Genomic DNA, 26,203 nt, shown 5'->3' with positions numbered 1-26,203 from the left:
AGGATATCAATTTCAGTCACCTACTGCTTGGACTTCCCTCCTCCACATATTGCTCTTCATATTGTTGTTAAGGTCTTGAGCACTGGGTGGCATGGTGGCACAGTGATTAGTGCTGCTGTTGCACAGCCCCAGAGTGGTGGGAGAGGGCATAGGTTTGATCCCCACTCAGTCCATGTAGAGTTTCATGTTCTCCCTGTGTCTGTATGAGTTTCCTTCCCCAGTCCCAAGACATGCTGTTCAGGTTCATCTACAGTGTGTAAATGACAGACAGAGTGTGTGTGTGTTCCACTGATGTATGGATGAGTGATCCATTATAAGTAGTGTATCTAGTAGTGTAAGTCACCATGGTGAATAAGGTGTGTGGGCTGATAACACTGCATAGAGTTCATTGGGAGCTGCTTTGGAGAAAAGCATCTGCTAAATATGTAAATATAGCAGTGAGGCCTTGCACAGCAAGAGATTTATCCCTCTCTGCATTCCAAAGGCACAAGTTTCTTCCTTTATGGCTCATACACTGTATGATCTCACTTCAAAATTCTCATGTTACATTATGCTTTGACCTTTTGCTTCCTGTTGTTTTGCGCATACGGTTGTGAAGTGACCTGAAATAATCATTAAAAACTTTAGAAAAATAAATTTCTTATTCTTGCTTCACGCCAACAACTTAGCGGCTGTCAAAAGATATGATAATGGCCAAAGCGGATTCCTGCGATTTTCTGAACTGAGGGTTTCAGATTTATTCAGAGAATGAAGGTCGTATCAGCCAGTTTTACAAAGCTACTTACTGTACATGGTGCACCATTAGTACTGAAGATGGGCTTTTGCTAATGTACAACACTCATGGACATTTTCATTAGGGAAACAGAAATGCCTTATCCAAAACCCAATACAAAGCTTTAGCAGCTCTATTACTGTGGCCCATCAAAGCTTACTTTTAAGTTCACCCACCTCCTTCTCTTAAACTGATCTGCGCTGTGTGGCCATACTAAGCTTTTTAAGTACTTTGAACATGTGTGGAAACGCAGACATTGATTATCCAGGACTATTCCCCCTCAAGCTATAAACCAGCACTGCCCCAAAAAGATAAAACCTGATTACTACGGAGCATAGAGTTTTATTAAATCCTCGACAAAAAGATGTTAAGTTTTTCCAATGTACACACCACTGCTGTAGTGAAACATCTACTATTAGATGATACTGATGAAGATCTGCATTTCACATATCTGGAATAACCCTGAAGTCTACATAATTCAAGAATGGCAAAATAAGAAAGGGTAACTATCGGTATCCTAATATTGTAAGTCACTCTGGAGAGAAGCCAGGGTTAAATGAATAAATGTACATTTGCATTTCGGAATTCACTATTGATTGATTTAGCTGGGCTGCTTTTGCAAGTCTTGAAAACATCTGGATTGGAAAACACTGGCTGCCACTAAAGTGAGCACCTTTGTGCTGCTTTGAAAACGATTATAGCTTCAGGTTGGCATTAAGAGATCAGGTATAATTTGCCTCATTTCTGTCTGATTGGGACTGTGAAATGGCACCTAAGAAGTAATCACAGAGCAGATTAATGACAGTGGCCCAGGGTCAGGATCAATAAAACACTTTATGGCGACGGCTTGTGAAATTATTAAAAAATCACTAAACTGGCACCAGGGACTGTGGCTCACTGACATAAGGGGGAAGCTAGTGATTCCAAAGATGTCTCAAAGAACTAAAAAGTCACTCAAACTGGTTAACAGGTCATAAAACACACCATCACGATGGTATTTTTTTAAGCTAATATGTAAATGTATAGTGCAGCACTTAGGAGATAAAAATTTCTTTAAAAAAAAGTTAAAACATTACGGTACCTATTGGTAAGAAAGACTGAGATTTATGCCTTTCGGTTTCACAGACAATCGAGGCAATACTGCAGTATCCCCGATGCTGCAGCGCGAGAGGAAAATGGGTTTTAAAGGCAGCGAGGGTGTAGCGCTCCTCTCCGACATCGCCTGCCTGTCCTGTGCGACTGGACGTGGGTTCGACCCCGCAGTCAGCGCTTGTGAGTTTGCGTTTTCTGTCCCCAGTGTTTGCGTGGGTTTGCTCTGGTTTCCTCGTACACTCCGCAGACATGCGTTTCAGCTGAACTGGGGAATCTAAATTGTCCTTTCGTGTGTGTGTGTGTGTGTCACATTGCTCTGGTGATACACAGAAGATGGATGAATCACTGAATAATTTAGTGCTGGATATCTAGCATTGCTAGCACCCTCGGACGAAGGTCTCAACTAAACACTAAGATTATAACATTAAAAAAACGCTGCATGTCATTTTAGAAAAAAGCATGTTTAAATGCAGGAATGTAGAAATGTAAAACACGGTGTTATTCGGCTCCAAGAAGGGGGGGCGTGAACCAAACAGCCTACTGACATGATGGGACTCTGGACTCGACACACACAGCGTTGTTCGCTCAATATTCTGCTTTTGTACGAATAAAAGTGAGAGTCTGGGGGGTGGGGCGCGTGATTCGTGGATAAAATACGACACAGGTGTCGGGGAGACGGACTCCTCCTGTAGAGACACTGTCCTCGGCACCGAGCGGACCGCGCACAGCGAAGCTCTGACTCTAACTAGTGTAAGAGCGGAGCAGAACGGCGAACTGAACTCCACGAAACTTTCCGATCATCACCAGGAACATAACGCGCAATTCTGGCGGACTTCACGTTTCCCGAAGGACAGCTAGGCAAACGCGGTCCATACGCAGTAGAGTACAGTGCCGTACCCTGGCTTTACACTGTCCAGACTGCTTAAAGCCACACAGTTTCTTGTATATTTAAGCGACCGTTGTCAGTTCTGAGTCACTAGTGCCGAAGTGTGCGGCAGGATCTCGCTCCGTCCTCGGTGTGTTTCACACACACTGTTCTTCCAGTGGCTCTGAGGGCGGCTGGGAGAAACCGGGGTTCCGCTCCCACGAAGGACATCCCGAGACTGTGTCAGCAAAGGGACTGTAATCACAGCGGCACACACTTCCACAACTCTCTCTGTGTCAGTGTGTGTGTGTGTGTGTGAGAGAGAGAGAGAGAGAGAGAGAGAGAGAGAGAGAGTGCGCGCGTGTGTCATCATGATCGCTTCTTCGATGGCAGTGGACGGCACTCGCGGGGATCCGTGGCTGTGACCGTGTAGACTAGAGATGCGCTGAATCCCGGACAGATGCGCGTCCGTCCAGCGAGCCGCCGCAGCGCGCTCACATCTGGACGACACTGACCAAGCGAGGACACACGCTCCGCACGCCCGTCGCCCTCTTCTGTGCCATGCACACACACTCACATGGGCACGGTGTGCGCGCAAACCGCGGCGGCATTCTGCGGAAATAAAAGGTAAGACCCTTTTTTTTAAATATTATTATTCCGCTGGAAACCTATTGCAGAAATATGATCCACTAAAAACTGCAAAGGCGGAGATCGCAGCCGAGTCGGGAGCCGGCTAACTGATCATGAACTGCGCGCGGGAGCCCAGAATCTCTACATGAATCAAACTCGTCTCATTAAAGCTTCTGGGCTTTTCAGATATGCCTGTGGTGCTTTTTCAAAGTTTTCATATTGAAGCGCATCTTTGGAGCGCAACCTGTTTATGGGTGAAAGATGGTGTACAGCTGTGCTGCTGCTGTGTGTCTGAAAGAAGAAGGCAGGGATGTAGGTATTTTTCTCCGAAGCCTGAAGAGTTTGGGAGGAGGTTGGAGTGGATATTTGGGTGTGAAATACAGTCATCTGAGACATAGACATTCAGATGAGCAAGGTACAAAGTCTGGTATCAGTGCAGTTTCTACCTGGAAAATCTGACCACAAGCATAGAATATTTGCACAATACAGATGTAGTGATTTCATATATATATAATTGACATAATGCTTTTTGAATTTCAGTAATGGATTGGTGTTGAAACCACTCTTTAGCATTGCTAAACAAGTTGGTTTTAGCTATTCAGAACTATTTTGTTCGGGGTCTAGAAAGAATGTTAATGTAATTAAATGTCAAATTTTATATATTTTTTTCTTACAGGTGAGTTTGATTTTATCCCAGGGGCTTCAGTTACATTTACCATGGTGTGACAGTGGCCACAGGGAATAGTCAAGTGCAGTATGTGTGTTTCCACATGTCAGTAGGCTGTACATATGTCCATGATGCATAAATAATAAATGCCTGAAATGTTTTGCAATTGCTAAAGCTGAGTGCTTGTTTTGTAACGGGGTGCCCAGATGAAGCCTCTCTTGTCGTGCTGGTGTGTTTTTGGAGGCACTGATGTGTAGGAGCACTCAGAGACCCTACAAGCATTAGACCAGCCAGGTGAGTCACACCGCACACACACACAGCAAAAGTACACACTCCCAAAAGATGGCTGGATTTCTGCAAAACCTCAGCAGAATATTTCTTTTCTGCTGAGGAAATTTCCTTAAAACACTGATGGAATTTCTCTGCGAAGAAGAGAAAATGAGATTTCGTAGCATTTTACAAGAGGGAAATTGTGTTTGAGGTAATCTCATCTGCGGGGCACAGAAATGAATTAAAATTTAATGGCAGTGTTTAGTCATTCATTTGAACGTGTCCTCCTTTAGTGGCCCTGTCCTTGTGACTCCTGTGGCTCTAAGGGTGGTTTTCAAATTGAGCTTTTAGTACCTACACACTGGGGGTGCGGTGGCGCAGTGGGTTGGACCACAGTCGTGCTGTCCGGTGGGTCTGGGGTTCAAGTCCCGCTTGGGGTGCCTTGCGACGGACTGGCGTCCCGTCCTGGGTGTGTCCCCTCCCCCTCTGGCCTTACGCCCTGTGTTATCGGGTAGGCTCCGGTTCCCCGTGACCCCGTAGGGGACAAGCGGTTCTGAAAATGTGTGTGTGTGTGTGTGTACCTACACACTCTAGGGTTTCAGGCCTTCTCAGACTGTATTTTTGTCAAAGATGCAGTTTTATGGGTTTGATGAAAAACAGCCAGAGAAGCAAAGTGGTTTCACTCATCTTTGGTTACTAGTATGTTGGCAATCAGTCTTCAGTTATTGAAGGGCTGGCTTTGGTATGAATATCTATAAGGCTAAACTAAACAACAAAAAGTCGTGTATCAAGATCCTTCTTGGACTGGCTGCATAAATGGCTGGAGGCATCATTTAGCTGCACCTTAGCCTTTGTGTTGGGGAATGTCGTTCAATGACTGACATAGACACTGGACTAACAGTTGCTCTCTTCCAGCGACAGCCGTTTCCATGCTGTTGACAGCATACACCGCACATGTATTTAGCTACATTACAAATTTGCTCAGGGGCCACATTGAAATTTTCAGTAAAGCCCATCTGGATTTAACTAGCTCTTCAGTAGGGATGCACTGGCAGTAACTAAGAGGGGAGCAGGTGAGAAGCACTGTTAAAGATGCCAAAGTGTATGCATAATGCAATGATATCCTTCCTGTAGCATTTCTGGGGAGCAGGCTGCCTGAAAACAAGAAATCCCCAGGTTAACTCTTAATGTGAAACAATATGACATGAAGGATTTCCATCGATACTTTGATAGTGCACATTGAGGTAGATTCGCAGAACACAAGGCAAGATTCAGTTTTGCTGCAGTTTGTGTAAAATGGGGAAATGAGTCACATGTGAGGAGACAGCATGTGAGGAGGTGTTTATGCTGCGGATCCAATAACAATGTGAAGGTTATATGGGGGAATTCTGCAGAGGAATTCTGAGGTCGTACCCTGGAGGAAGGTGATCTATAGACCACAACACTCGGGTGTTTGCTGGTCTGTGGGCCAGACTGAAGAAGAGATTTAGCTAAGTACTGTGATCTCCTGGGCATTCTGCCTTTGCAAATCAATATCATAATGAAGTGTTATGTAAATAACAGAGGGCAGGATGGAATTCGATCAGCATCTGTGCTTCGACCGATAGTACGCATTTATTTTCAAAAGCTCCGGCAAATTTTTCAGCCCTGGAGCGCAATACTAATAATGCAGATAGTGTGGCCGGTGTCTTCTTTTTAAAGCAGGGCATAGCAATCTCTGGTTGATGGGCTGCAGGAAAAAGCAAGATCACATGTTGCATCAGGTTTAAGGTAGATAGTGCAATACCTGCTCCCCATTTTTCCTGGTTTCCTCATATTAAAAAGTGAATGCGCACAAAGACATTTCTATTCTCACACATTTTCAGCACCCTAATAGTAGACTCAGGTAAAGAACATTGTTGACTCCCCTTATTGGCACCTCTCACCTCGCCCTGGTTTCTCACAGCAGCTGCACGCCAAGCCTTGCGGCGAGCTCGGGTCGGGGCAAACCCTTTGGGGCCTGTGGGCTCAAGCGATCCAAACAGGTTCACGATTGAAATTACATTCCTGACACCACCATCCGTGGGCCCGACACACTTCCCAGCTCTGTCCTAAAAAGGAGTGGGTTTTCAAAAAAGAGGCGACCTGAAAACACTCCTGAGCTGAATGGACTAGCAAGGCACCAGTGGAGGCCTAGTAAGAAGAACTCTTGAACACAAAGAGAGTCAGCAAGGGTTTAAAAAGATGGGAGTTGTTTTGCAGCAGGTGCACATTCCAGGCAGAGGAGCTGTTCACTGGCCTTGTGAAGAGCATATCATATTTAATTAGCAAGCCTGGGATTTCATAAGAGACAAGTCAAATCAGCAGGCTTTTAATATGCCACCCGGCATAGAGAGACGTTGCATATTTTCATGCTTGACTAGAGTTGCATTCAGTTTGTCACACTGAAATCTCAGCTTTCCAAGGGTGTCCAAAAGGCAAACTCCACTTCTAAAGTCAGATGTTCCTTAAGAGCTGTGACTAACTGAAGTCAGAGTTTGGAAACATGAACCAAGTCCAAATTAATTTTTTGTTTTCTTTCTCGGGTTAAAAAAAGCCCATATATCTGACTCTCACAGTTCTAGGAATACCAACTTTAATTTGCTGCAGATTTCTTTTTTCTTTTTTTTTTGCTGGGAATCACATGTCAGGGCCATCTGTAAGCTGGCAAGGGCTGACTGATGTGAAGGCAAGGGAGAGAGGTGCTTATTGGCCCTGTGATGTTGGGCCAGAAAATATGCCACTGTTCAGTGACTAGGAGCCCCCAATCTCACCCATGCCTGTGTAGCATTACGACACCAGTGGGGGTAGCGTGACACACCATGTCTTTTAATTGTCTGAAACAGTGGTGAGGACAGAGACGATCACCTGGAGGATTAAGGGGATATTTGCTAGCTGCAACCCCTGTAAGTGGGACTGAGAAAGACTCATTTGCTGTACAAGAAGCTCTTTTCATCAATCTCCCCAGAGACAGACCTGATGAGTTTCACAGCAGCGGCTGGTTATTTTTATGCTAATTCCTGTCTGCTATGGAGAGGAAGTAGGTGTACATTGTCATGCCATGCAGCACGCTAGATTAGGCCGAAAATGACATGCTTAAAACAACAAAACCGATTTCACACTAAAGTGGCATCTACTGATGATCACTGATTTGGTTGTGGAGACACAGTCATAGTTTACTTTTTTAAATCTTTTTTAACAGCAGTTTAAAAAAATATGTTGCTGCTTGTTTTTATCTTTTATCCATAAACCCAGAGTCAAGTGTTTCCATCAGCCTGCATCACCAAGACACATTTTTGAGTTAAATTGCAGCTCTCCCCAGATATGACTCCTGAAGTGGGGCGGAATAACATTGGCAAAATGAGACATAAACAATCCACAGCCGGCACAGATATGGGAGGAGGGACCGCTGAGCACCATTTTCAGTATGCATCAGTACACCCAGAAAAACCAACCTTTATTTTGTTCTCAGCAAAGCAGGATGGGAAACTGTTGAGAAACACATTGATTCCCCTTGTTTCCTGGTGCACGCTGGATACCATCCCAAGTTTAGGAAGGACTGAGGTGCTGCTGTTTTCAGCAGTTCATTGAAAGTTCACGTTAAGTAAGTGTCAGTCCTGAAAGTTGGTGTCAAGCCCTCTTACCCATTTCAGTGTAATAACTGGTAAGTCTTGTAGATGTTCTCATTTGCCTGCTCTCCCTTTCTATAAAAAGCCACAGGATTACAAAACAGCTACTTTAGAAAGCCAAACATGAAATGTGTTCACTGAATATGAAATCCTTGAAAAATTACTCTGAATGTTCCTGTTTTTATTACAAGCTGAAGACATGGATTAAAGAGTAATCTTACCTCTGCAGAACCATTTTGAAAACAATGATCATGATTATTATAGAAACAGATTGGAAGTGAATGTGATAACTATATATTGAATATGATCAAATGTGTGGTCCCTGTAATGCATCTCTGATCCGTTCCTATATGGAACGATCATTGACAGAGAATGTTTCAACGGTGGAGTTGGTCATATGGATCTTTTTCTGTGCTGTGTTATTCCAGGTTTTGTGCTGCATTTATAGCGATCATGGCTTTTGTCCCTCAAATCAGTGGTGGAGTTTAGAGCATCATTCACTGGCATACAGAATGCTATCACAATCATGTGTCTTATCATTTCCTCATACAGTATATCCAGAAAAAAAAATCTGCATTTGCCATTTGCCCTAAACACTGATTGCATCAATCAGACACCGGACTGCACTGCTGGATGTTCCAGCATTAACATGTTTTTGTCAGATACTAGGCAAAACAGCCCCTAGATTATATCCGGAAATTTCTAGAAATGTATTAAATACTGTTCCAGCCTCTCCCAGCAAAACCCCCTACAAAACTAGAGAGGATTTCTGTATTCTGCCAGAGTCCTGACACGGAGACTGAAGTTAATTGAAATCTTTTCTGAAATTGCAATGGTCCACACTTGACAGGTGGTGATATATAAAGGGAGCTGTACTCTGGGACTGAAATAAGTAGCACAAAAGAAGTGTTTATTACAACTACATTTTCAGGGGATGCACAGTACATCAGGAAAGGCTGCAAATTCCTTTAAAAAAGTTTAAAAAGATAGCCTTTCACACCGGTTAAAAATATTTAATAGGTTCTGAAAATACACACACATACTGGCTGAAACCGCTTGTCTCGAGGCAAACCGGAGCATAACCCGACAACACAGGGCGTAAGGCTGGAGAGGGAGGGGACACACCCCGGACGGGACGCCAGTTCGTCCCAAGGCACCGCAAGCAGGACTCGAACCCCAGACCCACCAGAGAGTGGGACCCAGCCAAGCCTTCTGCGCCACTGCACCACCACACCCCCCAGAACAATATTAAATTCCACCAAAACCAGCAATTTCCATTGTCACACTGCCCAAGAGCCCATCATTCCCTCTATAAGAACTGACAGTTCTCTCGGAAACCAGAAATCAAAATTACCATCTGCCCTTAGTAATGATAACAGTTCATACTCTATTAATCAGATGTCCTCTCTTTTACAGTTCCCAGGGTGGTGAACATTGTTAGCACCCCATCACGTCCACCACCAGCCTTCCACCCCCCCTTTGCAGGACAGCCACACCAACACCAGCCTCCACCATGGAGAGCCTGAGCGAGCTGCAAAACCCATTGCTGGACAAGAACAGCAAGCATGTCGTCAAGGGGGACTATGGCTACCAAGGAGATTTTCCCAGCAACCAATACCAGGAGAACATCATTAACTACTTTGTGGCCAGTGGTGGTGGTGCCAAAGCCAAAGCCCAGCTGCTGGATGCCACGTCATTGCACCTAGCCGTGGAGGCCTTCTACAGGCCCAACTTCATTCTCTACAAGGACGACGTCAACGTCAAAGGCAAGGATTACAAAAGTGAGTGCTGCGAGACAACCTTCACAGAGACAAAGGAATCTCCGGCTGAGAGCACCACAATTGATGACCCGCAGGCCAAACTACTCGGGGAGAATGATGTGAAGATCCAAACCGTGTCCTATGAGGTGGAGGAGGAGGAATACCATGAATACGAGGTAAGAGGTGTGGTTGGACATCATTGGTACTGGCTTGTCTCCTCCGTGGACAATGTAGCAACCAAGAAGGGTGATGGTGATCCAAAACCCAGACGAGACATTGGGATCACACAGGGGGCCCTCAGTCTGTCGACTCCTTTAGTCGGGCAGTCGGCTGAAATGTCATTTCATATCCTCATGATACAGGTGTAAAACTGAATAACAATCAATGCTGAGTTCTCTGACAGCCTGACAAACTCTTTACCATTCTGTAAGGGCACCATTTCAGGTTTACAGACAGAATACCACAATTTTACATTACATTTTAACACAAAGTGATGTAAAATGTTACAGGTAAAAGAAAGTGTAAAAAGTTCCTTTTGGCTGTGGAGGAAGAATGATTTTTGAAATGTCTGTATGGAATGTTTTAAAAAAAAAAGAAGATAAATCAGGTTGAAAGTGAGTAGCTATTAGAAGAAAGCACAACAAACTATGACCCTGTAGGAGAAGGATTATATTGTGCTTGCATTCAGTGTGTGCTGGCAGAACAAACAATGTGTTTAGTAAATGCCTCCAAGGAATTTATGCGTTCCTGACCTGACAAACAAAGGAGCCTGTCTTCAGAATAGAACCAATTACTGCGTTCTGAGAAAATGTCCCATCTTCATGCGGTTTTACTTTGCCACTTTCCTGCTTCAAAAGATAGATCAATAAGGTACCTACAAACATTAACTTAATGGATATGATGGACTGGACACTTTGGGATAATCTATTAATTCTTCTTCTCTCCAATGAGAAGTTAATGTGTTTGTAGTTGAACCACCTTTTCAGATCCTGGACTATTTATGATGTCTCAGTCGTGCCTGGAAGCAAATGACTGGAGCACCTGTGCTGTTTCATCCTCAATTTTACTTTTCCTTCAGCTTTTTGCAGCACTGTGTCTGTTAACATCAAAGTTACCTGGGACTAAAACTTGATTTTTGTGTTTTCCATCTGAGAAAAAAAACTGTTCCATAGAAAGTGACTTTTTTCATTTTAATGCCAATTTAAAAAGCTGTTGCATGCTGTTCTGACTGCAATTATATTCTTATACTGGCTTTAAAAAGACTTTGCTAATGGGCAATAAGCCACAGTTTTTAATAATGTCAGCACTGGGGTAGATTTACAGTCTTCAGTGTTGCTTCAGTCATATACAATATATTTCAATAGTAAGACTTTAGAAAATGTATTTTCTGCACAAAATTATTATGATTAGTGATCACTGTTAAATAATCATTATAACTCTGATGGAGTGCAACACAAACTTCCCTCATATTAAGATGATGATTTTGTTGAGGCAAATTGTGGTGATTATCAGAATTATGGATATTAGCATTCTTGTTCTGAAGAACATGTCACGGTCTTGTGGGGTTTTGTAAGTAAGAAACACAAGGCTGAATGGATTTATGGACTTATAGTACATGTTGAGTTAATGATGGGACGGGTGCTGTCATGGACCATCCATCAGCCACTATTTTTACATATACAGCTGCTGACTGGGGTGAAATTTAGTGGATGGGTTTTATGAAGTTCAAAGGTTGATGCAGCCAAGATATCTGAGATGGCAGTACGGGTCGTTGCTCCTGGCATAAAGCATTCCTTTCTGCACAGCCTGTTCACATTTCTGCATTTGCACACAATTTTTTCAGCTTTTTGCATAGCAAGCACAAGAAAGGAGATTGACAGTATCTAAAAGTGCACTGTCCAGTTCTATAATAATCATGTAGGGAGCCTGGACTGTATACACACACACACACACACACACACACACACACAAACACACTGGTTGAAACCGCATGTCCCTCACGGGATTGCAGCGAACTGAAGCCTAACCTGGCAACACAGGGCATAAGGATGGAGGGGAAGGGGACACACCCAAGACGGGACGCCAGTCCGTTACAAGGCACCCAAAACAGGACTCAAACCCCAGACCCACCAGCGAGTATGACCCAGCCAGCTTGGACTGTACATTCACCCATATTTTTTTCAAAAATACTTGTACAAATCAAGTCTGACATCAAGAAATGCCAAAGCAAAGAAATTACAGAGTTTCAGCATACATTTCGAAGCAGAAAGTTTCGTAACTAAAAAGTAGCCCTTCTCATATTAGTGTTAACGTTTTCTTTTAGTAATGTTGTAGCAGCTAATATACTGTAGTCGCTTATCAAAACACTGAAATGTGGGGCACGGTGCCTAAAAAAGGTCATTTAGTGCCAGTCCCTGGAAATGAGAACCACAGGGATACCTACATTATTAAATCACATACACAGCTCACCCTACAGTTCTGCGTTCTCAACTAATACAATCAAGCGGACCATGAAAATTAATTTCATGGGGAGAGCCAGCGCCTCATCTGAGTGAACGCCTTCACAGGCGGATCCAGCCGTTCCGTGCCATGCCGTGCCTCATCGCTGCACCGTGGCTCGTTTGTCAATCCTCCTGCGTGTCTCTCCGGAGCATCCCTTTTCTCCCATCGCAGTAAATAACAAATCAATTATCTTGCATCAGCTGCCATCGCTAGTACAGCGGCCTACGCCTGGACCAAAACTCAGTACAGCTACTGAATTCAAATATAACAGAGACCAGGGAGCATTTTAAAGAGCAAGCATATCACCTGCTAAATAATAATGCCCGATAAGAGCACTTATGACAGTATTCTCATATTCAGAATTTTCGGACTGATTTAGGAGAACCGCCTGTGCTGCCAGTGGAAATTATGAGTCATTTTACCCATAGCCAGCCGCACTGAATATTTTGTATTCTCACCCTTTGTAATGAGGATGAATCACGCCAATAGCCTGTGCATTTTGTCAAACTGCATTGTGTGATTTGTGTTTAAAAAAAGTTGTATTTTTGGCAACTCGTGAAGCACATGCTTATTGCACTGAGGTTACTTGCTGCTCTCTGATGTTGATGTAGCTACAAGCTTCAAAAGTCTTATGTGAGACAGACAAAAGCACAATAGGGAATTGAGTCAAGCAGCTTGACTCCTGTCCCCCTTTGCAGTTCACCTTAACCGTCTTCTGAAAACCCTGCACAAGCACGTCAACACTGACAAAACCCATTGTCACAAATGCAAGCATCTGATTTTCCGCACCCAGTGCTTCTGATGAGTATTCTGCGGTTATTGAACTCGGATCGCCGTTCTGTATATTACCAGAAGTGTGTAAAAAAAGAGCCCGCAGTGACCACCACGTTACTCAAGCAAGCTTTCCTGTGCGTGTTCCCACCGTTTCCCTTTAAAGTTCCTGAAATGATAAGCAAAACAAGCTGGCACATTGCTCATACATAAAAGAAAGCACAGAGTTGTTCTCTAACAACTGCACACAGATTTGGAAAACTGTACCTGATTAGCATTAAGGCACTGGGTTTATATTCTGCCTACACAGACAGCATGTTGCCAAACGCTGGCTCTCTCTACCTCATTAGTTGTAGCTCTGGATAAATAAGGCAAGGGGAGCTGAGGCTGGTTCTGGAGACGGAGGCCAGGTGTGACAGTACACTGGCATCCACTGCTGTGTTCCCCTTAATTTGATGCTCGCAGATTCCCTCCATTTCTTTTTCCTGAGGAGCAGATGAAAGGGTTCGAGGGATCTTTTATCTGGGTTTTGGCACCTTGTTTGGCTTTTGCAGGAAGGCTCAGAGCCCAGTGTTTGGGTGCTGTAGCAAATGTTCACCAGAGATGTAGCCTGATCTATGGCACCGGACATGGCTCGTGGGACATCTAAAAACAATAATCACTCCACACGTTTGCGTACAGAACAGGATATTTTGTGAGAAACTGCTAAAGCACATCTAGCCATGCCCATATGTGCTCAATTATCACCATTATATTCCAACTACATATAACTGCAACAACCCTGGCAGTTACAGAGTCAGCAGACAGACATTCGCCACAGGTACAGGGGCAAAAGATGTAATATTTTCTTTGTCAGGAGACAGAGGCAGGGATAATAACAAAATCATTCTGCTACATTTTTGAACACTCCTGAAATAATGATGAAATGCAAAGACAGCCTCCGCCAGCCCTACGGAGGTAATTCATTCCTGAAAAATGCTTTGTGAGGTGAACTCTCATTGAAGATGTAATTGCCATAAGTTTCAATGGTAAAAATTTATGTATTCCTGAGTCTCAAAATTGACACTCATTTATTGTAAAGTATCACTGAATATCAAAATGGACATTTATTTCAATAAGCAGTTATCATAACACAAAATAACATCACTTTCATTAATCACTCTATAATACTGTATGACTGCCTACCTGTGCTTGTTCGTCTCAACGGTTTTCAAGACTGTACACTTAACAGACCCTCACAAACAAAACATACATATATGTGATACTCAGTATTTATGTATTAATTGTAAAGTAATAAAGTTTTATGCAGCTACTCGTGTGACGTACATTGGTTCACATGGTGGAAAGTAAAAAACTAACTGCACTTAAAAATCATGCCGCTGCATCAAAGTCTCTCTTTCTGATAATGTAATGCACACATTGTCTTTTCTGTGAGATGTACGTCGCTTTGGAGAGAAGCATCTGCGAAATGAATAAATGTGAATGTAATTCAGCCTTTAATATAAGAAAACAGAACTGTCAAGACAATAGAAATCAATGAAAGAAATGCTAATGAATTCACACTCATGGAACAAATTGTAATTGTTTGGATCGTCCAAATGAGAGCTATGACTACTGAGATGAGAAAAGATGAAGCCAACAAATTAATGGAGGTTGTGAACTTAACAATACCAGCCAAAGTATAATTAGAAATAACACCCCATGGTGGCTCTGGTATCAGGCCATACCACTGTCAGGAAGAGCACAAAATCCAAATCCTTTCCTCAAATGCAAAAAATACCATGCAAACCAAAATAAGGGTATTAAATGAAACTCTATATTGTCACAAATTCCCCTGGGGCGGGAGTGTCGGACCCAAGTGTGAAGCACAGGAAGGGCTTTCAGGGGGCAATCCACGAAACATGGTCAAAAAACAGGCAATGGGTCACCGATGTGCGAATGAAGTTCAAAGGGAGAATCCAAGAGAAGTAATCTGAAGACAGGCAAGGAGTCGTGGTAAGCCAGGAAATCGTGGAGATACAGGAGAGGGTTCAGGGAAACAAGGAGGAGGATGAGGATGTGGGCGAGGGCAAGGACGAGGACTCAGGGAAGTCAGGAAAGCAAAGGCAAGGTACACAACTGAGTAACAACGCTGAACAAGGTTCCCCGTCTGTGTGTGCTCAGCATCTCCCTTTTATGCACCCGTCCCCTGATCAGCCACAGGTGCTCCTCGTTGTGCCGAGGGGGGCGCGACATATATACAGTAAAGCTAAATTCTTGTAACCTCAATGTGGGTATTTTGGGGTATGACTGTAATTCAAAAGATGTAAAAACATAGCTTAATCAAAACATACAACAATCTGTCATAGGCAAAACAAATAAAATCCCAGACGCAACATTTATTTCAACGACATATCTCCAGGTGCTTTTCAGCTTTTCTTTTTCCTGCCAAGTTCACCCAGCCTCTGTTCTCCTCACTCTCACCATGGAGAATTAAATACTGATTTGAAACCTGCATGTTGACAATTAACCTATTAGAATGGCTGCTACATGGTGTTTCAGTTGTTGTGTTTTCTTCTCACAGTGTTGCCATAGAGGGGTATACCATGGTATACACTAAAGTTCTTCATGTTTAACCACAGCAGCATCCTGTTGAACAATACCACCCTAACATCAAAAGTGTACTATATAAACCTCTCACTACAAACACTTACAGTTATAATGCTATCCTTTGCAATCATGTTCTCCTGGCTTCTTACGTGAAACTTTTGACTTTTCACACCTTGGACTGATAGCTAGTGGTGCTGAGCAAAGGCATCCTTTCAAGAAAACCCAACTTTTTGCGTTGTTTTACTCTGTAGTGAGCAGACAAAGACCTGCAGTTCAGTCTGCTTTGAGAGGAGTACTAACGGTGAGTTATTGGAGATCTACTGCTGGCTTAGTGGGGGTAGGTGAGCAATAGCTTAACGAATTACTTAACGGTCAAAGAAGGATGGACAGTGCTGACCTGGGCAGCAAGGCTTCTCACTGCTGCAAAGGTATGTCAAGAGATGCAGTGTGGTAATTAACAAGGCTGCAGGTGAAGCAATTCTAGGAAAATTAACATTGTTAAAGGGTTAAGAAATCCTATCAATTGTACAAGGCATACAAAAAATCTTGAGGTAGGGGCAAAGTGGGTTTTCCTTCAAGCTTATGTCCACTGGAGCTTTTGGGATTCTGAGATTTAGCTGCCTCTCCAATAAAAATCTTATATTCCATTCTTGGACTCTGCATGGTGTTACCATATTCCACTGCCACCTACATTTCTCATGCATTAACCTTGAATGTCCATTATGAACCAGAAATGAGATTGGAGAGTCTGCATTATGATGTAGACTCAGTATAATGAAAAGTAAAACACTATATAGTTTGTTTGCCAATCTGTTTATTTATTTTTTCTCCCTCCTCCATTAGTCTAGTGGTCTGTACCTTTTTTCGCATATTCAGTCAGCCAGTCTGTCAATATAAATAAACTTGTCAAAAATACAGGCTGTGGCCTGACAAATAGCACATGTAAATAAATGTAATGACTCCTTTTTTTGGCTGCAGCCCAAAGAGACAAAGCACTTGCAGACTCCTGCTGAGGGCGTCAGGTTTACTTTGATTTAAAAGCCACTTGCGAAGGCACTTTGACATCCCACCGTGAGTGGGAAGCCAATGGTCTCCTTGACACCCAGGTTTTAATAGAGACATCTTTTTGCTGGGCCTCCAAGAAAGATGGTACATCATTGGTTAAAAATAATACATTAGCAAAAAAGAAGTGAATGTTCTGGTCTCGGTTCATGAACCAATACCTTTAATTCCTATTTTGTTAATAGCTACGAGTGTCTCTCTGTAAAAAATGGGTATGATAATGTAGGAGGAAGAAAGAGGCTTATACAGAGCGAAGCTTATCAACATTATCAGCAAATGTACGCATACCAATCTCTTAGTTTAATCAATAGTAACAGCCCTGGAACTTGTATTCAGATTGTATTCTGGTCAATAGAACAAGCACGGGAGACCTTTGCCACAATGCTGAGTATATTATGCAGTGTACATAGAGCAGCACCCGCGGTTTTTCTCATGCTACATTGCCTGTCTTCATTCAATTGACCTCCAGGCACAGAAAGGAACCTGGGGCAATGCTGAAATGCACGCAATGCCCAGATGGTATTTCGTGTTTGCCATAGATTCAATTTGTAAGTCATTTAGCTAGTCTGCATGAGGTGAAAAGCGACAGGTGGGCCTCCTGATCTGGGCCGGCACACCCGTCCTCTGATCCAAACATAATCCGATCAGAGATCAAGCTTTCATCCTAAATCCCGTGTCATGTCATTGAATGGGTGGGGAGTGATTTTGCCCCCCAAGTTGCCAGTTGAATAATAGCTTTGAATAACTACATTGTGCAAGCCACTCAATGAGGCAGCAAATGCAGACTCTTCACTTGATTCACTGACTGAGCTGGACTGCACACAGAAGGGTTACTCCAGGTATATACTACTGTGTTTGTGCACGCACTTTGTGCTCACACAGTCTTGATCCAGCCGTTTCCTTCCCAGCAGTCGCATGGGACATGTCATGTTAACTGAAAAACAGAACATTGAGAGGAGCAGCCAAAGGGGAGTAATACATGACACACAATTATGTATGCTGGGTTACTTCAGAGGTTTTCCGCAAATCTGTGCATCGAGATTGGCCTGTGCTCTAAACCTATTAGTAGAGAGGGCACTAAACCTTGCCAGCATCAACAAGTAAACAAACAGTTCTGCTCTGTCACTAGTCATCCCTTGTTGCAGGTCTCCACATTACCAAGGTAGCTAAATATAAGAGCAGAAATTTAACTCATCCAAACACAGAGTGAAAATGTCATTCATAACCACCTCCTGATGCCAACATTAAAACCATATATTACAGCTGAGAAGCTCAGATGAGTTCCCATAATGCACGTTGTGTCATATGGCAGTGTAGACAGGGGCCATCCATCAGCAAGCTCCGTAAATAACAGGGAAACTGCAGGTGATCTCAAATAGAATTTCGATTTGGCGTCAGTCACCCTGCATATGGTGTGTATAAGATGGATTGATACACTTCCTACCATCAAGCCCTCTGCCATTGATTGGCAAGCACCTGTTGCTACGTAATACAAGTCCTGTGCATTGGAAAAAATTAGCTTTTTAAGGTTGTCTGGAAGCGGCTGCTTCGCAAGCAAAATGATTTTGTCAGGTAGACAGATTCTGGAATCTAATTGGCTGGTCTGCTTTTATGGGCTACCTATATGAATCCCCTCTGTTCCCGCCTCTCCGACTTTCCCCTTGTCCTCCATAAATTGCCTCATTTATTTCCAGCCCTGAACATCCATTTTCATTCATTCTTCCCCCAGTAGCATCTCCGCCTCGGTCTGATACGGGGTGTCGGCAGACTAATAAATGAATCGCCTTTAGGCTGTTCATTTGCACAGACCATAGCTAAGGGCAGGGGTGGGATGACAGGGATAACTCATAGGTGACATATCTTCCACTCAAAAAGCCAGCATAGAGGCTATTCCTCTTTGTAGGGGAACTTGCCATAGAATTTGTCCTGATTGTGTCAAGTTGATTAGCAACACGCCAAGTAAAGATTCCAGTGGGAAGCTGAAGGACAGCAGTATCCTGAAGTGACAAGTGTCCATCACCATGATCAGAGAGAGCATGGGAGCAAGAGGAGACAAACAGGACGGACAAGGTGCTGTCTTGCTTGCACCCACCATGAAGCCAATCCACCCCGTAAACGACATTGTCTTCCTCTTGTTTCCCCTGTCATCTTGCAAGGGCAAAGTGATCTGTTAATCTGCTGCTATCTGTCAGGGTGCTCATGGGTGTTGACAGAACACAAATCCTCATGGCTCAGATGAGCAGGGGATGCCCTGCGAATGGGGTGCAACAAAGGCAAATGGAGTGGACCCTAATGCGTCAGTTGTACTGCTCAGAACTGTCGTCAGAGACCAGCACATAAAGTATAAATTAGGGTACAACAACGAGTGTTTTCACATTAGATTAAACACAACTAATGAGTTAAATCACTCCAAAATCTAAGTTTATACTGTTAACAAAGTTGAAAACAATATATTCCATTCATTACTGACAATGCACAATCCAGGATGTGTGAAATCTCAGTGGAGGATTTTGCCATTTAAGAAACTTCTGGCATTTCTGTACAAGAACCTACCCTTTAACGGCACAATTAAAAGTGATACATTACCATAGCTGGCCATTATAACAGACAAAGTCTTTGTATTTACACAAACTCAACCCACAATCCAGGGTTACAAGCCATACAATACATACAATACTACTCTTTTACACATTACAGATGTGGTCTTTGCACTTCAGAAAATTTGCAGCTGGTTCATTAATTTGGCTGTTTTCTCATATATATACAGATCCATGGAAACTCATATTCAGAGCTGTTGTAGTTATTCATGCGTTCGGGTGGTTTCTGTTTGTTTTCGACTGTTAGAATATTTGTTCCCTGACTAGAATCTGAGTTCACAATGTTTCAAGCGTACTTTCTCACCCACTGCATTTTGCTGCTTTTCAAAGTGGTTCTGTCCAGCCACTGAAAACAAGCATGTGCTGACTGCCTGCCTGGATCCAAGGTGGTGTGGGTGGACAATACTCTCCCATCCCTGAGTGGGGGGGCTAGGGGGCCTAGAACTAAACTGTGGCTCAGCATGGAACTGTGGACAAGTCTGTGGCACCAGTGCTGAGAATAAACGTGAGCATCTGGAATGAATGGTCCTCCTACGGCCGTGACACAACGATTCACATTAGACATGTGTTATTCGGAAAGGGCCATAAGGCACATTTCAGTGCAACACACACTTGCATAGTTCCTTTGCAGAATCGCTTTCCTTTGGTTTATCAGTGAAAACGCCTTTTGGACTGGCTTAGGAGAACAGTTGTTTTGCAAACAAGCCGAATCCTGCTGGAGGTATCAACATTGCATTACATGTATAAGCATAGAGATTTAGCGCGTGAGCATATGCATGAAGGATACCGAGTGGGTTTGTGACAGACAGACTGCGGTGAGGGAGCGTGAAACCGCGATACCCAAATGGCTCCTTATGGGGGTGGAAATATTTACACTTGAGGGCAAGTGCACTAAAAGCTAGATAACTCCCTGGAAAATAAACACTGAAATATTTATGCTGTGTAGCATGCAGTGGCAGATGGCTCTGATGGTGGAGTGGGCTATACAAGGTAATAGCTCTGCATTCGACATGACAAGTTTTTATCGATTGCAGGCAAGTCAGCTGTTGTCGCCTCTAACCCTTGAGGAACACCGACCGTTCTTCAGCCCACCGCTGCTAAGATATGAGTCTGTCTTTTCCCCCTGGTATCTTCAGAAGGCCTGGCTGAAGTATGAGAAGATTACAGGTTTCAGCGATGTAAATGGAGTGAAAATCCCGAGTTGAAAAATTCTGCCAGAATAATATTGCTGTTATCATCCACACATTCCTAATATGCTGTTCTGCTTTCATCGTTAAGCCTTTCATGCATAATGGGCAAATGTTCGACATGCAAAACCCAAAGCATTTACATAAATACTTCATTGTCTTTGGGGATTGAAAAGCATCCGACTTGACGCGTACACATTGTCACACATGACAAAAGAGAAAGGTTTGCCTTTTCATGCCACCTCGACGTTAGACAGCATTATGAGTTTAATAACCCACGAATTTGGCTGAATGCTAAGAGTGGGCCCCTTTCTAGCCCCAGGGCATTGATTATAGCTTCTCTGTGTCCTGTGTTCCTCTTTGTAGAGTGACTGCTCCACCGACAGTGAAAGTGAGGACAACTTCGTCATGATCCCCCCGCGGGACCACCTGGGCCTGGCCATCTTCTCCATGCTCTGCTGCTTCTGGCCCCTGGGCATTGCTGCCTTCTACTTCTCTCAGGGGGTAAGGACAATTATACTGATCGAGGACTTGTCCACTGAACCCTGAACCTAACCTCTTACCATCTATACAAAAAGTGATCAAGGATACGTGCTTGGGGGCAAAATCTAATTGCTGCTGTAGAATTAACTTTCCTCTATTTGCTCAGCTGTTAGAGTTAAGTCAACAGCTAGTATCAAGGGAGGACTACTATTTATGTTATATTTCTATAATTACCAATAAGTTTTTATAGTAAAAGTACATGCAGCCTTTTTTAAAGTTACATTTAGTTTCATTGCAGATTTATAACCAGATTGTTTCAGGTGCAAGGGGACTTAATATGGGCTCAGAAAATAATCTGTCTGTTATTCTTGGAGCCAAGGTAATGACTGACTGTGGATTATGATAGATTCACCATTAGATTATGTGCTCTGTCACTGAGGAGAATTAAGAACCGTGTGGGATTACAGAATCAAGGACTGTACTGCATTCGGTAATGCAGTTCACACTTGCACTCTCATCCAGTGGTAGTTGTGGAGTATTCTTCTGGCAGGCTTACATCGTCTCATCTTTTCTGCGCTGATGCGGTTTCTCTGAAAAAAGGCCTCTTTTCATTTGTTCATCTTTTTTGGAATTTTTTTGGAGCAGAAGGCTGCAGAAGGCTCATCTCCTTCCAACTATAGCTTGCTCTCAGCCTTTCTTCGCCATCTCAGTAATAGCCTCATTGACATAGGATGGAAAATGACAGAAAATCTATGACAGGAAAAAATGGGGCTTCTTACACAACTGCATAATGTGAATTGTTCAAAAAAAGCAGAGAATACAAGGCTACACACTTAATTTACATGTTCTGATTTAGTGGCAGACTAGAGATATGCACTTTGCATGCCTCCCCAAAGGTGGAGTAAAGACATCTCTATCAAAATGTGATCTCACCCACATTCTGGAAGGACTGATTTTAAATGGTCATCAAGTCCAGCTGCATTAGACAATTCCAGGCAAATGAAGCTTAGAATTAGATACCATAAGATTAACACGGTCCTCAGTTTTGACTCAAGGACAATTCCAATGTACCTCATTACATTTCTTGGCATTCTAGCACAATTAAATGTAGCAATAATGAACATTCGAGCTGCCTGCTATACTCTTACCATTATTTTAATTATGCCTCACCCTTGGTCTGTCTATAAATAGTTGCACTTTCTTTACAAAGTGGATGATGAATGTGCTGCTTGCATACCCAGTGCCATAAACATGAGCTCAATTCATCATTTACTATATTATTTCTATCCTGTGGAGAAAACAATATCACAATTTATAACTGCATAAGCAGAATGGAATATAATGGTGATAGATGGATGAATGAATGGATGGAATTATATTTTGGAAAACATTATTGCTTATTATCAGTATCTATGTGCTAGGAGAGGCACAGAGAGGACTGACCACCAAGTCCATGACTGTTGTACGAGGACAGGAGAGAAAAATCGGTTCACATCGTGTGGATTTAACAGGTCAGATGGTGTGAGTGAGTGTCCAAAAGCCTACTAGAATGAAGGTCACAGGTGTTTGGTGGTATTTGAATGGAATTTGTAATACAGGGAAAACTTTAACAGAAGAAGCTTTCACATACTGTCAGGTCTAGTCAAATGCAGTCACATAAAGATCAGATGAACTACATTTACATTTATTCATTTAGCAGACACTTTTCTCCAACGCGATGTACATCTCAGCAAAAATACAATTTGTGCATTACATTAAGAGAAAGAGACATGGCTGCAGACATGTGATTCTTAAGTAAACCTAGTTCGTTACTATCCGCTTGATGCACCAATGTTCATTGATCGAGTAGGTGCATAAAATCCAGGATAGATGAATCCTGATGACCTCCTACCATTTTTTTTTTTTAAGAATAAGGTACACAAACAAACAATCACATACAATGCCGGAGTAGCGGCTGTGTAAAGGCTTATCTGGGGAAGATCATGCAGTTACGGTGCATGAACTTTTACACCGTACATGAGCTGGAAAGATCTTGGGCGAAATGGGCCCGGAAAAGGTGAGTTTTCAGATCCTTCTTGAATGTAGGCAGAGTTTCTGCAGTTCTGAGTGAGAGGGGAAGGTCATTCTACCACAACGGATCCAGAACCGAGAACCTCCGTGCTTTATCTTTCGTGCGCGAGACCACCAATCGAGCAAAGGGGGGTGTAGCGCTCTTGTAAATAGCTGGGAGCAGTTCTAGAGCTTCAAACTAAAGATAATGCTTGTGTTAAATTAATAAAACTTATCCTACTTCATTTTGTGGCCAGGTTCAAGAATTATATTCCAAAGATCCATCTCTGTTTTTTTCAGAGGAGGCAAATGTGTAGTTGTCATCAATTCAATTTACTTGCTGATTTAGCTGAACAAACATGTCAATCTGGTAATTGATTTTTTAAGTAAGATCACTTTTTTGCACAAAGAAGTAGTGACTTGTATGTGAAATGCTATAACTGTGGTAGAAAAAACAGCAAAACCTGAAAACATGCTTGTACTTGTGTAAATAGAGACTGTAAAATGCTATACACATTACCTATGGAATGCTATAAACAAAAAATGTGGTACCCGGCTCTCTGATGAACTCGCACGAAACTATGTCCAATATCAGTCTTAGACTTTAACTTGAATAACCACTCCGTTCCATTTGCGGTTGAGTTCCTAATGCATGTACAGTGAACTGTTGGTCTAAGTGGAAGCAATCACACATGCGCTTCCAAGTCTCACAGAAGTGTGGTGGACAGACTTGGCTCTGCTGGGGCCATTCATGCCTAAGGAGTTCAGCTGAATATGCTAGTCTTGCTTTTCAACCCACAGAGGAAGCTGCTACAATTTACAACTTAATTATTTATCCGAACAGAGCAAAACAAAGTAAATAAATAATTAAATGGTTCATTCTGAAGTTATTGGAGAAATTGAGCCAGAGCCCAGCCTTGTTTCGGGGTAATCCTATCGCATGCCGAGACGCTCCTGTGCAGTGCAGCCCAGTGAGACTAAATAAAGCTGGAAGGAGCACTTTGAAAGAACTGCTTGTTCCCGTTTCTTAGAGAGACATTTTTTATAGAAAGGAGACTCTGTGGTCCTAATGGCCTAGAAGTGGTTTTAACAAAGATACAAAAGCTTCCATTTCTTTGTCCCTGTTCGTTGCTACTCACTTCCGGTGAAGCTGAGATAATGGACGTATGTTGCTTGAATCCTCACTTAGTTGTCATGACAACTAATGCTTACCTCTTTTTCTGTTTCTTTTGGGTTTTTTTATCCCCAAGTTCTTTAATCTTCACCTTTGCCCCAGCTGTATTTTACTCAACCTGCTGGAAAGCATTAAGAACTTCAACTAAAGAGCTATTTTTGGATGGTTTCTGGCAGGAGGAGTGCTTCCATGTAGTACAATCTGTTGTATTGCCTGCTGAACTGATTATACTGTTTTGTTATATGAAAATTAAATATCAGCATCCAAAGCATCTTGATAAATACCAAAAACATAATGTACTTTGGACCTATGTTTAAGTAAAGACTAAAAAACATAAATACATTAAAAGCTCTGGTGTAATTGGATAGAATGAGTAATGAAGGCCTACAAAACAGAGGCTCAACATGCATTTTTTCACATTTTGCCCTGCGGGTTCCATTTCTTCCTAACAGCATAGTATCCATGACTAAGACACAGCAGTCAACTTGTGAAAGAGAAACTTAGTATGGAAATACACTCCTACAAAATCACAATCATAAAGCAAAAATATCAAAATGGATTTAAAGCAGAGCAGTTGAAGATCATTTTTATTCCCTGCAAAAAGTCCCTCCTGATACACTCTTTCCCTAACAGTGTCAAATGGGGCCTGAGGGATATTACTGACAGTTGTAAAGTTCTTTCTTGTTCCATTTTCTTTTCTTTTCCCTTTGTGCTCATCTAGTCCCTTCTCAGCAAAGCAAACTTTTCCAGTTTCTTCCTCTGTGTTGTGCATTTCTCCTCCTAATTAAGTGTCCTTTAAGATGCATCCATCCCTCACTTAGAATTGCAGCTTTAGCTTTTAAATCAAGTGGGATAGAAAGTTAACCACAACAACTGCAATTTAACAAACTGCCACTGTGTTGTTAACTTTTGTTTTCTTCAGTTTTTAGCTGAATTGTTGTTTTTGTTACTGTTTTGTTGTGTTTTTTAGACTAGCAAGGCCATCGCCAAGGGAGACTTCCCGCTGGCAAGCACAGCCTCACGAAGGGCCCTGTTCCTAGCCGCACTCTCCATCACCATCGGCACTGGGGTCTACGTGGGTGTGGTGGTGGCCCTCATCGCCTACTTGTCCAAATCGGGGCATGTATAGTGCCTGGCCATGTGGGCTCCAGTCGGCGGCCAGCCAAGATGCGCTGTTGCAAAAAACTGCAACACGCCTCTGTCTCCTCCCACCCATCGTCCAGCTGTCGCTTCGGATTAGCAAGGAAAACACAAAGAATGGGTAAAAGGAGGGGGGGCAGGAATCATTTGCTGAAATGTTACCCTAACAAAAGGATATAAATCACACTCTCATTGATCTGGGCTGCATCTTGCCGTCTTATTACCCAAGTCCTGATAAGTCTTTTAACTCCATTTTCTAATGTACAAAGCTGATGCAAAAACAGGGGGCAAAGACTGGGATACTGGCTAACCAATTATCAGTACTCCTAGGGAGCCACAGCACTTGATGCCTGGAAGGATAAGACTAGCGCTCTTGTACTGCAGAATTTTTTTTTTTTTTTTTTTTTTAATTAGGGCTGCGTTCTGAGGTAGAAAATTGGAAGGTAACCAGCAACGCTTCCTCTTAATTTACGAAAGACCAACGCACCCTTGAGGTCTAAGAGAAACAATCCCACTGATTTCTCTCTATCAACGGTTAAGAAGACAGAGCTCCTCTGTTTGTTTTTTTTTTTTTTTCCACCAGCTTCGTTGTACAGATGGCATCTTGGTGTTGAAAGTGACTGCTCCATTCCAAAATGACTTATATTTGTCCAAGCATTTTATCCAAAGGCGGCATCAAGGACAGCTTTTAGCTTTAAAAGGTATCAAACAAGTGGCAACGGAATCAATGATAGCCATTCAAATGAACAGTAAGAAAGATGGATCTATGGGAGATCCACAATAAAGCCATGATTTTAAATAAGAAAAAGTAGAGGGCAAAGATAAAAAAAAGTAGGAGCTGGCTATTCTGTCATTTTTGTCAAAAATAATAAATTTGGCATGAGTAAAAATTCTCCCTTTTTCACCAGTTGTCTTGTAGCTATAGGAAGGAGTGGCTGTAGCAGTG

At 42.7% G+C, this 26,203-nt stretch overlaps 1 protein-coding gene across 1 annotated transcript; it reads left to right on the top strand.

The window, feature by feature from the left end:
* Positions 1–3,172: 3,172 nt before the first annotated feature.
* Positions 3,173–25,616, top strand: syndig1l (synapse differentiation inducing 1-like). The gene is made up of 4 exons (XM_018727523.1): positions 3,173–3,356; positions 9,360–9,879; positions 20,778–20,915; positions 25,088–25,616. The coding sequence occupies exons 2-4, from the start codon at positions 9,457–9,459 to the stop codon at positions 25,244–25,246; spliced, it is 720 nt and encodes a 239-aa protein (XP_018583039.1). The 5' UTR covers positions 3,173–3,356; positions 9,360–9,456; the 3' UTR covers positions 25,247–25,616.
* The last annotated feature ends 587 nt before the right edge of the window (positions 25,617–26,203 follow it).

This window comes from Scleropages formosus, chromosome 15 (genome assembly GCF_900964775.1).
Source record: "Scleropages formosus chromosome 15, fSclFor1.1, whole genome shotgun sequence".
Lineage (NCBI taxonomy): Eukaryota > Metazoa > Chordata > Actinopteri > Osteoglossiformes > Osteoglossidae > Scleropages > Scleropages formosus.
The sequence above is the reverse complement of the archived record's forward strand: the minus strand, read 5'-3'. Positions and strand labels throughout refer to the sequence as shown.